General features: G+C 36.7%; 1 protein-coding gene across 1 annotated transcript in view; it reads left to right on the forward strand.

Annotated features, from left to right (window-relative positions):
* Positions 1-461: 461 nt before the first annotated feature.
* JAKMIP1 (janus kinase and microtubule interacting protein 1) overlaps positions 462-14,890 on the forward strand; it is a 42,805-nt gene continuing 28,376 nt past the window's right edge. The window contains exons 1-2 of the mRNA XM_057373502.1: positions 462-726; positions 7,836-8,330. Of these exons, the coding sequence (XP_057229485.1) occupies positions 598-726; positions 7,836-8,330 (624 nt within the window). The 5' untranslated portion in view covers positions 462-597. The remainder of the gene's footprint in view (positions 727-7,835; positions 8,331-14,890) is intronic.

The raw sequence follows: 14,890 nt of genomic DNA on the forward strand, positions 1-14,890 counted from the left end.
ATTATGAATAATACAATTATGCATTATAACTGATACATCAGGGKGAGAAATTATTTCTTCTAACTACAGGAAATAAACTATTCCCACTGAAACAATACCTCACTAATTTATGGTTTTCTCYATGTCTGTTGGGAATCCTGAGTATGGTTCTAGTCAGGTCTTGAATAAGAGATAACTTCTGTTTATACACTACATTTATCATAGCTGTAAACACTTCTGYTTTTGTGAGCATCAGAATACAGTGRATAGAGTTTAGAGATGGTGAAATATTGTGTAATATTGTGTAAYTTCTTATCTGCTTCTTTCAAACTCTGGTACACTAAGCATTATAGTATAATACCAGCAAGTTCAGTGTGATTTAAAGTGGATGTTAAGTCTGATGTTAAGTCTGAGGTTTGATTCTGCTCAGTGCTGTAGCCTAATTCTGCTTCCYCCACTTTGCTTCTTCCAGGGCACAAGAGACTGCTCCCATGATGGCCGAGATTTGTGTGAAAGGTTTTGTTGACCACTGCAYGACCCTTAAATGCTAAAAGCAGAAGGCACTAGCTGGTAGCTCAGTGTGGAGCAAACATTTTATTTTAAACTTCAGAAACAATTATGTCAAAGAAAAGTCGTGCCAAGGGAGAGAAGTCCGACATGGAGACTGAAGCCCTGCAAGCTGCTAATGAGGAGCTTCGAACTAAACTAACCAACATCCAAATAGAATTTCAGCAAGAAAAAAACAAGGTATTTGTCTGTCTCTGTTTTGTAATAATTCTTCTAACACCAGCACTGTTAGAAACCAGCACAGTTTGATACTAAAATGTGTTAGTTGTAAAAGAAACACGTGAYAGAGAAATGAAATCAGAACAACTGATAAACTAAAATTGGTGCCAACTCTTTTAAATAGTGTAGAAAAGTAAGTAAATATCCCCAAACACAGTCAATGAAATTTGCAATCACAGCAATGCAAATGGCAATAGCTTACTGTCAAGGGAATTTTGTATTTGATCTTACTGAAAATTGTGTGTTGTAAAAAGAATTGAAAATCAAACATCAGCACCTTATTCAAAGCATGTCACTTTAAATGCCTATGAAGAATATCAATTAACTGGAAACTATCTGTGTAGGAGTCCTGATTTGATTTGCTGAGGTTATGTGTGGCATTGTTCTGAGCTATTCAATGATGCACCTGATTGCTAATGAAACAGATCCATCAATATTTGTCTTTCTATCTTGTGTTCAACAGGTGTGTGGGTAATCAGGAGGACACATAGAGAAACTGTAATTCATCACACACATACATATTTATAAAGATTTGCATTTACTTTCCTGTATTTCCTTAGGTGGTTTTAAATAYGGACAAACCAGTAAGGTTATTTCTACTCTGTTAGTTTACTGAAATCAATTAGTGCATTTGACTTTGCACAGGACAGTTCTGGAGATTAATCCACGTGCAGGTGAATTTATCTGTGTTTCACTGGTGATACTGTGGTTATAAGAGTCTCAAAGAMTTACCAAGTGGAGCGAGTATATGCTGAAAATGTGTTCTCTTTATATAACATATCTTCTAGCCTTGTTTCTTTATATCATTGTAAAATGTGGAACAAATGAATAACAACATTTGTTACAGCTGTATATGCTAGTTTTAACATCCTTGTATGATACTCAGCTTTGAAAGGTCATCTTTTTTACATTGTAATTTACAAAAAACCCACCAAAAAATGTAATATTCAGAATTTATTTCTTACAGAGGAAAAAGAAACCATAAAGCCTTAATTTGTGTTTGACTCATGCAATAGGTTCAGAATATATCAGCCTACTAAATTTGTGTTGCCTTGGAAATTTTTCTTCTTCCCAGACTAAAGCAAAAAGTCARATCTCTTACGGGTCAGGGGTATTGATGAATGAGCAGATGAGTCAGGGGTTTTGCAATTGGCTTCCTCATCCMACTTCTATTGCTCTTTGATATAATGACAAAAAATTTTAAAACAAGTAACACAAACTACTTGTGCTTTTTAAAACCATGCAATTTATTAGTGTTCAATACCCTTGAAAATTTACTGACTGCTAAATTGCATTATTTCATTGTCATTTTTAATATCTGTGTTTCTGTTTGGAGACTTAAGAGTTGATGGTAGATTACATTTACAACAGTAAATTTTTCTTCTAAATTACTTTATTTCCTGTTTCATTCTTTATAACTTTATATGTAGAAATATGGATGTGAATTTTATTAGGATTTTTTAAATTGCATTAAAAAGAATTATTAAGTTATACCTTGGACAGAAGAATGAATTTTGAGTTCTTAAATTACTCTGATTTTTAAAAGGGAATAAATGAAGCATTACGTGGATACTATAAAGAATTTAGCCCTAATACACTTCCAGGTTTGATGCTTTACYTATAACAGCATTAAATCTTGTTTCAGTTAAGAAAGAAGTGTAACTACAAGACCATGACAATTGCAGGAACATTTTCAATTACTAGTSTTCTTATACTATATTCAGTCTAGGAAGATGTGCTTCTATATGGCTACCTGTTCATCTTTCTTCAGCTTMAAAATGTAATATTTTTTAGTGTATTGAGGTTGTTATTGGAGACAGATGTGTGTATTGTGCACATAKGTGTGCAAAGAAATGGGTGAACTCACACACTCAAATACGTGAACTCACAGCCTGTGAAAGAGGAAAGAGGAAATTACAGCCAGAGTCCTCTAAAATCCTCCTAAGTGCATGTTGCAGTGTGTAGTAAATTCTGCAGTGTATTGGAGTGCATTTCTGGGAGGGTGCAGACAGGGAAGAGAACTTCAACCTCTTTCCCTCACCTTTGCTGTGGTTCCTGCAATAAATCATGGAACTAGGATTGAACGTGTAGTTTATTTCCCAGCCTACTCTCGATCTGTGCAGCAGTTAYAGGATGCCTTGACTGACAAGATGAGTGAATCAAAGCCATAGAGATTTTTAGACTGTAGTTCAAAAATAATAAAAAAAACAACAGAAATGATTTCTTGGTTCTTCAGAAAAGTAAAAACCCTGTACCTAGAGAATTCTAATAAATTAGATAGTTTTACTGGCATAAAGGTAAGAGAGAAGTATTGAAGCTGCTAAACAGACAGCTCTGTGACCTGTGGGACATAAAATGTATTAGGAAATGTGATAAACTCTTGTGGGGCCAATTTATTCAACTTAATTTTCTTAAACTATTTTTCCCTCACGTATATCCTTATATTAATATTTTATGTGAGAAGGAACCTTATAATTGATGAGAGACACCATGAATTGAAATTAGCCTTAACAAACTTTTGCCTGCAAAATATTGGTTTCTGTGAAACAAAATTTTACCCAAGAGACATTCAAAACTTTGTACATATTTTCCTAGTTTATCTAGTTTCATTGGCTGTTGATCCATGTAAAGAATTTTCTCCCATGAAGTTCTTCTACTGCATGCTTATGCAATACCTGATCCAAAATTGGCATGTTAGCAGGTCTGTGGATGTGCATCRTTGTGGATCTTGCTGGTGGTGTTTTGGCCATTGGGCACATGAGTAACTGGGTTCATTTATGTTGCCTAAGGGGTGAAGCAAAAATTGTGGCACTGCCTTAGTTCCCATGTACTGTCTCTTGTTTTGGGAACACCTGTTTGATAGCTTTGGAGAGCCTGTTGGATATGGGATATCCTCATGGACTGTAGGTTTGCTGCCATCTATGGAGAGGCTGGAGAAGGAAATGCTTGAACTGAACTGAGCCTCACATAMTACCCTCGCTCTGCTAGTGAAAGGGCTTTGTTGGAAGTCAAATTTTGGATAATGGGAAATAAAAGGAGTTGACCAAAGCACAGAAATTATATTTATTTTAATATGAATGGGGGTAGGACTCACTCTAGGAGTGAACTTCAAGGACTGAACCTTGAAGTCCAGTGCTGTGAGCACAAGGAGCTGCAGTGAATGAGCATGGTCTTGGCAGTCAGCTCAGTGGTTTTATTATGCTTGTGCTGAGATCCATGACTATTTAGGAACAAGTATTCCAAAGTACTTATTCCTACTGAGGTAGGAAAAATTAGAAGGTCTGATATTTCAGATATTAGAAGTCTTCTGATATTTCAAGTAATACTTCATTCTTGATGGCGAGGTSTTACAGTGTTGACTGTCACTCCATCTTCACCAGGTTTAGTTATTGTTTTCAAATGTTTATATTTGACTTGTGACTATACATTTACAGGCTTGAGATCACAACATCTAGGAGTTAGGAAAGATGAGATGTTTCTATCACCTAATTGCTGGGAAGGGGAGTGATAGAGTGACTTGGTGAAACTTTGTGTATTTTAGTTTATGGCCATTTCTGCTCATTCTGCCACTGGGCACCACCAAAAAGAGCCTGGCACAATCCTCTTGGCACTCTTTGAGATATTTGTCTGTATTGATGAGGTTTTCTCTCAGTCTTCTCTAAACTAAACAAGCCCAGCTCCCAGAATCCCTCCTCATGAGATGCTCCACACCCTTGCTGATCTTTGTGGCCCTCCACTGAGCCCCCTCTGGTAGGTCCTTGTCTTTCYTGAGCTGTGGTGCCCAGAATTGAACACAATGCTCCAGATTGCACCTCACCAGGGCCAAGGTCACTGATACACAAGTTGAACAAGACTGGACCTGGTATTGATCCCTGGTGCTCCCCAGCCTCCAGCTGGATTCTACTCTTCTGATCGTGATGCTCTGAGCTCTGCCATTCAGCCAGTTCTTGATCTACCTTGATCCACKGTCCRTTCATCTAACCCACATTTCCTGAGCTAGCCTACAAGGATGTTAKGGAAGACAGTCAAAAGCCTTGCTGAAGTCAAGATAGACAATATTCATTGCTCTCCCTTAATTGRCTCTTCCAACCATGCCRTTGYARAAGRCTATCAGATTGGTCARGCATGATTTAGCCTTGGTGAATCCATGCTGACTGTTCCTGATTACCTTCTTGTCTTTGGCATGCAAGTTTTCAGCTCCTGGCAAAAAGCAGTGTGGAGAGTATCCYTCCTGTGACTGACTATAGTGCCCCAAATTAAAAAATCCTGCAGTTAAATCAAAGAGAAAAAAATTAGGTAATCCTGAGTAAATTCTTACCATAACATTTTTATTGGGGTAGTGGTATTTGGTAGCACTTGGAAGCATACAATTTAATAGGTTATTGCCTTTTAGAAATGCMTAGTTTTAAAATTGTTCCATTGACTCCAGTCATAAARCTGAACTATTATTTTTCAGYCTCAAGTGTGCAGAGCACCTTGTCATAAAAAACACCAGAGGCAAATATCCAAGGAAAATATAACCATATTGTTTTAAAGAAAATGCTGCTTTTGGGCACTTTTTAGACATAAGGAAGGGAAGAAGCAACGATGCTTAGCATTATTTTTTAAAGAAGCTAACTTCTGCTATGAAAGCAGGATTRTACCAATGTGCATCAATTATTAAAGCTTTAATTTAGAATGTTAGAAAATAACTGRTTTATTGGTGCCCTGATATCCTACCTGACTTTATTTCCTCATTGACTTCATTTCTTGGACAGAATATCTTTCTTCATGTAAGAAAAGAAATAAGAAACAGTGCCGAAAATTAAAAAAAGAGAAACTGCTTTAAAATTTAGGTTCATTTTGAAAGTGAGGCTCAGGCATACGGGAAAATGCCACACTACTATTTTCATTCTGTCAGTTGCTCTGGAAGACAGGCATGTACAGAACTGCACAGTGTGCAGGAGAGAGGGACTGAGGGGTGCAGGAAGGACAGCTTATGGCTTTCAGGGAACATCTAACAGACAGATGTAACTTCCCATCTTCTCTGACAAAAAGCAGTAATAAGAAAAGATTTTTTAAAGATCTTGAGAATTATTTACACCTTTTTTTGGGGGTCATGAGGTGTAACAAGCATTTAAGATGCTGTTAAAAAATCCAGGGTTTTTAAAAAAATTCTAATTCTTGCGATAATTGCTCTTGCTGAAGTTTTTAGTAAAATTAATAGTCATATATGATAGTACTCAGTTACTCTCAGTGATTTAATATGTGTTCTCACAGACAGCAACAATACAGGTTCCCTTATTGCAGTGAAAGAAAAAAATAATTGAGCAAGTATGCCAATTTGTGTGACTCAGCACTCCTCCAAAATGTCAAAATGCATTTCTCATTTATTAAAAATGTTTTTAGGAAGCTACACTCAAGAATGCATTGTGTTGAAAACCACCTTTGTGCACAATATGACTAATTCAAAATTACTGTGGTTCTGGAGGTATATTRTCTGTGTTTATATGTGCAATTACACAGTTTGTTTCCCCATGTTGTCACTAGTAGGTYTCATTGTTCTGTTTCATTTCAATTTTCTTGCTTCATCAGTAAGGCAATAAGTAAATAATGAGTGTTGTTTCATTTGCAAATTCCTCTCTCARGTAGTCTGTTTACTTCTGATAGTAAATAGGTGACTTAGCTTTCATGGCAGGGTTTAGCTTGGAAGGGACCTTTAAAGATCAGTTCCAGCTCCTTGCAATGGACTCTGCAATGGAATTGGGTACCCTAATGCAAGCACTGAAATCACTGCTGTCCGCTGTAGGCTTGGGACCAAATGCCATCCCACCAGAAAAACCAACACAGGGATATGTCCTGCAGTCAATTTCTAATAGCCCAATTTACCACTTGTGGGAAAAAAAATATCTCTCTTAATAAAGACACCTTCTGAGAWTCACCCTGGAATAGAATGACAATRTCTGTAAAATCTGCTTGTGACMGKGTCTGATTCACAGCTGTTAYCTTTTTCTCAGCTRTAATTGTATCATATGACTACAGATCACAGTTTTGATAGCATAGGTAGCCTAGCTAGAACAGTAGATAGCATATAAAATACTAGATAGCATAGGAGCATAGATAGAAGCAGATGTGGCAGGCACTAATATCCTGCTTGGTAGCCTTGTTTTACCATGAAGCACCGTTTGATGTGTATAATTGTATTGTCACTCAAGGTTAAAATGCAGGTTTTTGAAACCTCTGCCTCTGGAGCCTATGTTTTGGCATTCTCTGTRATGGGRATAGTAGAAAGATGTTACTRAAACTATGAAKGATGAAATRCATTCTAGCCTTTCTGGTATACTGYAAGCAAGCCTTTCTCTTTTTTCCCCCCTTTATTCTAAATTAACATCTAATCCCACATGGAAAAAGTATTGCTTTCYATGCAGCCTGCTGAGCATCATTTTATAATGAGGTTTCATCACAGTGGATATTACTATAATAGGCTATAACATTTTTCCCCTACTGCCTCCCCAGCCTTTAGAATCAGTGGCCTACATTTTCTGAAATGTCTGGGGACTCGAATCGTCTCAGTTTTGGGGTGAGGTCTGAGGTCCATTGAGTAGACTTGGCTTTTCAAATGTCTAGTTCTTTTGGCTTATCTAATAAGGCCTTTCCCATTAAAATAGCCAAGAAATTAAAAACTCAAAAATAAAAGTATTCATGGTATAAACATAAGGTTTTTGTACATGATTAATTGATTAATTTTCCATCTGCTTGTACAGCACAGTAGAGGGGTTATGGGTGGGAGTAGTCTGGTGCAGTTGATACAGGAAATAAGGAGATAACCAGATTGTATATTGCTCAGTTTTATTTTATTCCCTAAAATTGTGAGAACTCCTTGCCAGCTGCACATCTCTGTGGCAGATTCCTTAACATGCTCGTGGCCTTTTTCTGGCCCTSGTCCCCTACTTGTTTACTGGAGAGAAGTGTGCAATGTTTGCATTTGAATAYTCAGCATAGGTTTTTAATAACAGTTTAGAAGCAACTGCCTTGGTGACTTTCAGAAGAGGAGTGATGCTTGTTAATCAGTATTTTATATTTTGTTCCAGGTGGGTAAACTGAGGGAAAAAATCCAAGAGGTTAAGCAAGAAAGAGAGCAGGAGCAGCATAAGCACACTGCCTATGTTTCTGAACTGAAAGCCAAGCTCCACGAGGAGAAAATGAAGGAACTTCAGAGCGTAAGAGAGCTACTGATCCGGCAGCACGAGCAGGAGGTGGCAAGGATGGTGAAAATCAAAGATGGTGAAATTCAGCGTTTGCAGTCAACAGTCAACGTCCTGCGGGATGGGGCGGCTGACAAAGTGAAGACGGCGCTGCTGAGCGAGGCAAAGGAGGAGGCTCGCAAGGCGTTCGACGGGGAGCGATTGAAGCTGCAACAAGAGATCCTGGAGCTGAAATCTGGCAAAAAGCAGCTCGAAGAAGCTCTGAACAACATTATGCAGGCAGATAAAATGAAGGCTGCRGACCTGCGCACGGCTTATCAGTCCCACCAGGATGAGATCAATAGAATAAAGCGGGAATGTGAGAGGGAGATCCGCAGGCTGGTAAGTTCATTAAGTRATGCTGCTTATTTCGGTTTATGGAAGGTATTTGTATATTGTAATATATACCTGTAAATATCAAAGCAGTCTTTGGCGATGACATCTTTCTTCAGAGCTGATGACTGCAATGGGCCACTGTTTCTACTGCTTTCTCCWCCTTACAGCCAAGATGAACCTTGGCTCCATAGCTTATCCAACATGGTCCAAAGTTTTATGTCCCACCAAATTGAAGACAAGTGAACCAAGACTTTCCAGGATGAATTTCCTCAAGACATCAAAGAAATAGAYTTTCCCTGTCTGAGTTGCACAACTATACTCCTGGTGACCAAAACAAGTCAGGGATTGTGCATTGGACAATACAAGAACCTCTTTGTGAGATGGCAATGTTAAATTCTCATAGAAGTTTTGTATTTAAAATGGAGGAAACAGTTATGCTGAAATAAGTCTCTTTGCTTCTTCTGCATCTTTTTCCAGGTCATGCAATTTTAAGCATTGTTGCCCTTTCAGAATTTCTGTGTTTTTTTCTATAGCAGTAGAAAAGTTAGGGCCTAGGACAGCAGGCTTTTTTCACGCTTCATAAACCCAGGGACTTCAGCACAGATGGTAGMTTATGCTGTTTGTATAAAATCAAAAACCAGGCGATATTTCCTGACAGTGGATGCCCCAAATTATTCAGCTTTGTAAAATGTAAAGAATCTAAGATAGGCTATACACAGTAATACATTTAGAGAGGTCTTCATCAARTGACACTTCTGTTTGGTAACATGGTATTTTCTATATATATGTATATATCTATTAATCTGCACAAACTARCAGAGCAAAAGCTATGCAAATAAAATCTAAAATTACAATAAGCATAATATTTACATTATTTCAAGAAGTACAGACTTTGAATAGAATGAAACATCAGTTTCCTTGTGAAAATATCTTGTTGATTTGCATTTGCACAGGCATGACCTCTTATTTCTTATATTCCTTAGGAAAAATTATGAGGAGGGCAAGCTACAAGCTGTAATATCTGTTTAATGCTGGTGATTTTCTGTCTGAGACAATGAAAGCTTTTAATGCAGTTAATATTTATCTTTTAAATTAGTTGGGTGTTAATCAAGTCTCAGGGGTATAATTTCATTCATTAATTGAAGACCACTGCAAAGACTGACAATGTAGGGCTTCTGCAAACACAGTTTCTTTCATATTTTGTTCTGTATTAGAAATGTAAAAGTCTAAAATTGTGGCTATAAATTACAGACAATTATTAAAAGTCTTAAAGAGGAGAGAAGGTTGATACATTCTGGCATGTGTTTTTCTGGAGGACATTTTTCTAAATGAATTTAAGATTCTCCAAGTGTTTCAAAGGAAACACTTAACTCTTCACTTTCAAGAGTACAGTTTTTCAGCCTGCTGTGGTGCAATGGTGATGAAGAAGGGCACTCTGTTTTCTGTCTGCCACAAAAAAAAATCCTATCATGTCATTCAAAATTCTAATTGCAGCTATGTTGGGCCTCTGTTGCTCAGTACATATAAAAGGGTGAATGTGTTCTGAGAGTGTGTAGATAATTCTGGTTTCCTTTATCCAGCACCAGAGGAAGCCTGCTGCTGGTCTCATGGGTGTTCTCAGGAAATGTTCGTATCTTCCTCCAAGAACTTAGAGCTGCCTCTAGTTCCTCCTTTCCTTTCATATAATGAATTTCAATTTGTWCCCTAAATTCAGTGGTTTGTGGCATTTTAGAAGAGTTTCTTCTAGCAATTCTTAGGAATTTAGGTAGTTGCTATTGCACAGGGCATTCTTTAAATCTGGGACGAGGTAAAAAATACTGCAGGSTTCCTTGATGCTATTCTTTTCCTTTGAGAGAGCACATGGGATTCTAGAATCTGATCATTGGGATATATCCCTCTCTCTTCTCCCCTCCATTTAATTAGTTCAAGGGATGCTTGCCTTCAATTTCAGATTAACCCTATCAGCTCTGGATTTGGGGCTCTTGCTTTGTTCCTGTCCTTGTGGGATGAAATGATAAGGATGTGAAAGGCAGTGTTATTAATATTAGCACCGTTMTGCAACTGAGTTTCAATTAATGTGCTCTTTTGTATGTGTTCAGTGTTTTATGGCACTATTAAGAAATCAGAATCTTTGGGATTAATGGCCTAAATAKGCTGGCCATTCTGTAATTCAAATTCAGATAGAGTAATTCAGGATGCAGTCTGATTGTCTTGTCAGACTTGGATTTATTTTGCAGTTCAGATCACAGATTACTTTTAAAAATGTGTTTCTTATAGATATTTCAGCTGGAAAAAAGATCTATATTTTTTGCCATCTGTAATATCCATGACTAATCTGAGCAAAATTTTAACATTCTTGGCTGTTATAAAAACATAAGTAATGAGAAAGAAAAACAGCAAAATCTATTTCTGTGTATATGTGGATTGAATTATATTGATCATATAAACAGTCATGGTTGAATTATAAAAATGACAGTATTTTAGAAATATGATTAATCAGTTTGGAGATTGTCTTCATGGTTTTGAATTGAGCCATGAAAAATACCCAGCAAACCTCAACAGAAGCAAGACTGAATGGGTAAGGTCCTAGTGCTTAATAAGAGAAAATAAAATATCTATTTGGTGTGTTATCTAGATAACACGCTTTTTCTCTGTGCAGTATGAAATTATAGGGGAATTTTTCAGTTCCTGTAATTGAAAATGTAACAGTAATATAAATGCTTTCATTAATTTAAGGACTTCTCATTGCTGTGGATTCCATTCCCCACCTTCCAAGAAAATACATCCATGTATATATGCTGGCAGCTATGAAACTGGAAGTAAAAATAGCTAGTAACAAACTGGAGGGACAAATGAAACAGATGTCCTAAAAGTACAGAGGCACCTTGGAKAATAAGACAAGAAACAAGAACAGCTATTGCTTTTTTTTTTAAGCCCATATTTTCTGAGTAGTTCAGTCTGAACAGTTGTATTGTTCTGTAGAATGAAAACTCTGCAAAAGTACATAAAATAGCAATTTCARCCAATTTTTCTTAGGTCTTGGTTAAGTTTGCCATTTAACTGACTTGGTTTTCAAATCACGGTTAGAGTTAGTTTTCAAAGTTTCTCTCTTTTGCCAGACAATCCTGAAGCAGCCTGTTCACATTGTTGGTGGTCCTTGGAAACAGAGCAGCCTTACTCTGTTGCCAGCACAGGTGGGAAGGAAGGCATGGCTGTTAACTATGGCATATTATTTAGAGGTTACATTCATTCTCAAACCACTTGGACACTTTTTTAAGCAGGCTCTTACATTGCAAAGCACATCTCTCTAGRTACTGTTCTTGCAGTGGTAAGAATAATGAACACTTTACACTGCTTGCCTTGGGAAATATATACAAAAGCCCAATCGTTAAAAGGTTACTGATTTATGACATCACTGATCTACTGATTTTTACTATTGGTCGAATAAGAAAAAATTGGAATGTTTATTTTGTGAAGACTTAATATAGTATTTGAACACTTAATATAACATTTGAGCTTTGGAAGAAACAAATGACACTTGTACACTGCATTTTGTGGTGTACGGTTTTAGTACACATTGTTTCTTTTATTGGAAATGTCTTTAACACCAAGCTTTTTACTTATTTTACAGCTAAATACCATTCTACCCTGTTAAAATCTTTTCACATATGGTCTTCAATATTCTTAAACAGCTTGGATTGAAATTAACTGGAAGACTTCAGTTTAATATAAAATAGACCAAACTTTCTTGGTCTATTTCTTTCTTCTTTCTTAACCATAAAATTATTGTAAAAGATTCCACTGATCTCATTAGATGCACAATAAGATTCCTGTTTAAGAGGGCACACAGTTCACCAGATGAATTAAATTTCCATATTTCAATTGTATTTCAAATAGCCTCATTAAAAGTGTCAAAGACCARTATGAACAGTACTGCAGATTCATACTTGCAAGGCAAAAATCCTTTCGCTGCCAACAGAATCAAAGTAAAAGAAATTGTTTTCAAGGAGTGACTTTCAGAAATTCCTGATCAGCCRTGATTTGTGGAGACAGATGCACTATTTAAGCATCCTTACTCTCCAAATTATCTTGCTGCATAAATAAAAAATTCCTTCTAGTGTAGAACACTTCTGCCTGGTGTTTGCCAAATAAATATAATGCAGGACATGAAAGAATATAATTCAAACTAATAAATTAAGCAGTTTTTATAGGTAGAAATCCACAGTTTCACCAGTGAAACCTCTCTTCAAGAGAAAAGCCCTCTTATGGAATAAGCTCATGCACAATTTATATAGATTTTTTTTAAATACTATTATTTCAGTTTTGTGTCTGTGTATAACATAGCATCTTGTGATTTAAGTGAAGGCTTCTGACAAATATCTTTTCAGAATTAAGAATTAGGTTGTTTCAGTCCAGGACAACCCAAAATTCCAACTCATATCCTTCACAAATTCACATTTTCTAACCTTAATCTTCATATGTTTGTCTGTCTATAARTCCTTAGTGTGGATTATACTAATACTAATAACGTGTTTGTAGTCTTTAGTGTTATTGAGCATTGGAGTTATAATAAAAGCATGCTGGGAGCCCAAAAGTGGCTGTGGTGCTCCTGGTGTAGTTTCACATACACTTAATAAAAGGCTAAACCATTTTTGATACACCCCTCCTGGTTTGGCTCACTATCAAGTTAACTTCAATCATTGCAGTTCTCACCACTGACCCATATCCASCTTGCCCATGAGAGTCTTTCCTTTTGTTTTTCTATTTTTCCTCTTTCCTTTCTTGCCATTGCAAAATTGCCAATTCAATTGGTGTCAACTGTTGCAGGCAGCTGAACACTTCCAGGGCAGGACATTTTATCTTTCTTATGCAAASTTTATGAGGGTTTCTTGGCTCATTTCTCCAACATGTCAAAACACCTCTGAATGTACTCTAGCGTGGTAACAGCTCCCCTAAATTTGGTATCATCCACAAATTTGGGGAACAATGCATTCCATTTCTTCATGGGGCGATGGACAAAGTTGTTAAAATGTGTTGCTACCTTCASTTTTCAAGGGATAAAATTTAGATGAACAAAATACTTTTAAGAGATTCAGCCACTATTTTTCAGTAAAACATGAAAAATAGTAGAAACAAAAGTTTAATCCTTCACCAAACCTCAAATTATCTACTGGTGGGAACACTTTTCTAATAGCATTCATGTTCTCCTTCATTCCTATTACTATGATTTTGCCATTTTAAAGCAGTGAAATTCATATCTTTGTGTTACGTTCTTCATGGGGGGCAATGCAGAGAGATTTATCTCTGAAAATTCTGGAGCAGAGGCACAGTGTGCAGTTGGCAGAGGCACTCCCTGATCCTCTGCTGGCCTKAGGAGAAGGGTGGAGCCTGGATTTTCTCACTTCACTTGTGCAACGGCACATGTGCATGAATTTTGTTTCCTAACCAAAGTCTTGAATTTTGAGACTGGAAAGCTGAGCTTTGAATCATCCAAGGCAGTCACACATGGTTGGGTAGAGCTGTATGTGCTTCTTCTCAGCCGCTTAACCCCGCATGTATTTCACACACAGCTGCTGATATCAAATTGTAGGCTGTTCCCTGGATTTTGCCATCTGTTTGAGACGCGTGTTTCAGCTGCATTCCAAGGCTGAACTAATCTGCAGCRAAGACCCACCACCTCCAGCTTTGTAGGACTGCAAATAATACTTGGCTTTCCATCCTCTGAAGATTTATTCTTGTTTTCTAGGAGCTAACAGRGCAGCATTCCAGCTAGACATTGTTTTCCCCTGAATCAAGCAGATCTAATGAAATCTTTTTTATAGTGCAGGCTCAGCATTTGATGTTTGWTCTTAGTATTTTTTAAAAAGTTAGGTAAGTCACAAATTTGACTTSTATATCTCCTTATGAAGTTTGGAACAGTATTAAAAACCCATAAAAGTTACATATGGTATAGAACCTGCACAAAAAATCTCCTAAATTTTGTATTACTTAGTTTTGCTACATTTTGATCTTTTTGATTACTTGTTCATTATAGCTCTGTCAGTGAACACTTGGAATAAGTAATAGGAAAAACCCAGTAGTAAAGGTTGTAGTTGGCTTTTWAAAAAGATGTGAGAAACATCTTGTCCATAAGTTTTGGAATTTTMTGCTCATGTGGTGTTTCTTGTATAATTTTATCAAAACTTCTAATGAGATTTGCACAATTCAGAAAAATATGTGGGAAAAGCTACTGGAGGAAATTATTGACTGTTGATTTAGAAAAATTTCACATGAAATTAAGAATAGGTCCTATCTACTTCCATTTGCGTCCCTTATTGCTCCACTGAATGATTGGCATTTCTGGCCCCTTTTGCCCCTAAGATTCCCAAATAAACAGCAAATATTTTTTTTAAATAGCTGACCATGTCTGTTGTAGAGAATACTATGCACAACTCTGGAATATTTTAATTCTTCTCTGGACATTCAGCTTGGAATTTTGTTGTTAGATCTTAGTGTCACTTTATAAATATAAAATATGCTAATTCCATTGGGTTCAATCTTTACCTGTTTTTTTTATTTTGGTGGGT

The sequence above is a fragment of the Malurus melanocephalus genome, unplaced genomic scaffold (genome assembly GCF_030028575.1).
Source record: "Malurus melanocephalus ecotype Western Australia unplaced genomic scaffold, MMel_1.1 scaffold_199, whole genome shotgun sequence".
Classification (NCBI taxonomy): Eukaryota; Metazoa; Chordata; class Aves; order Passeriformes; family Maluridae; genus Malurus; species Malurus melanocephalus.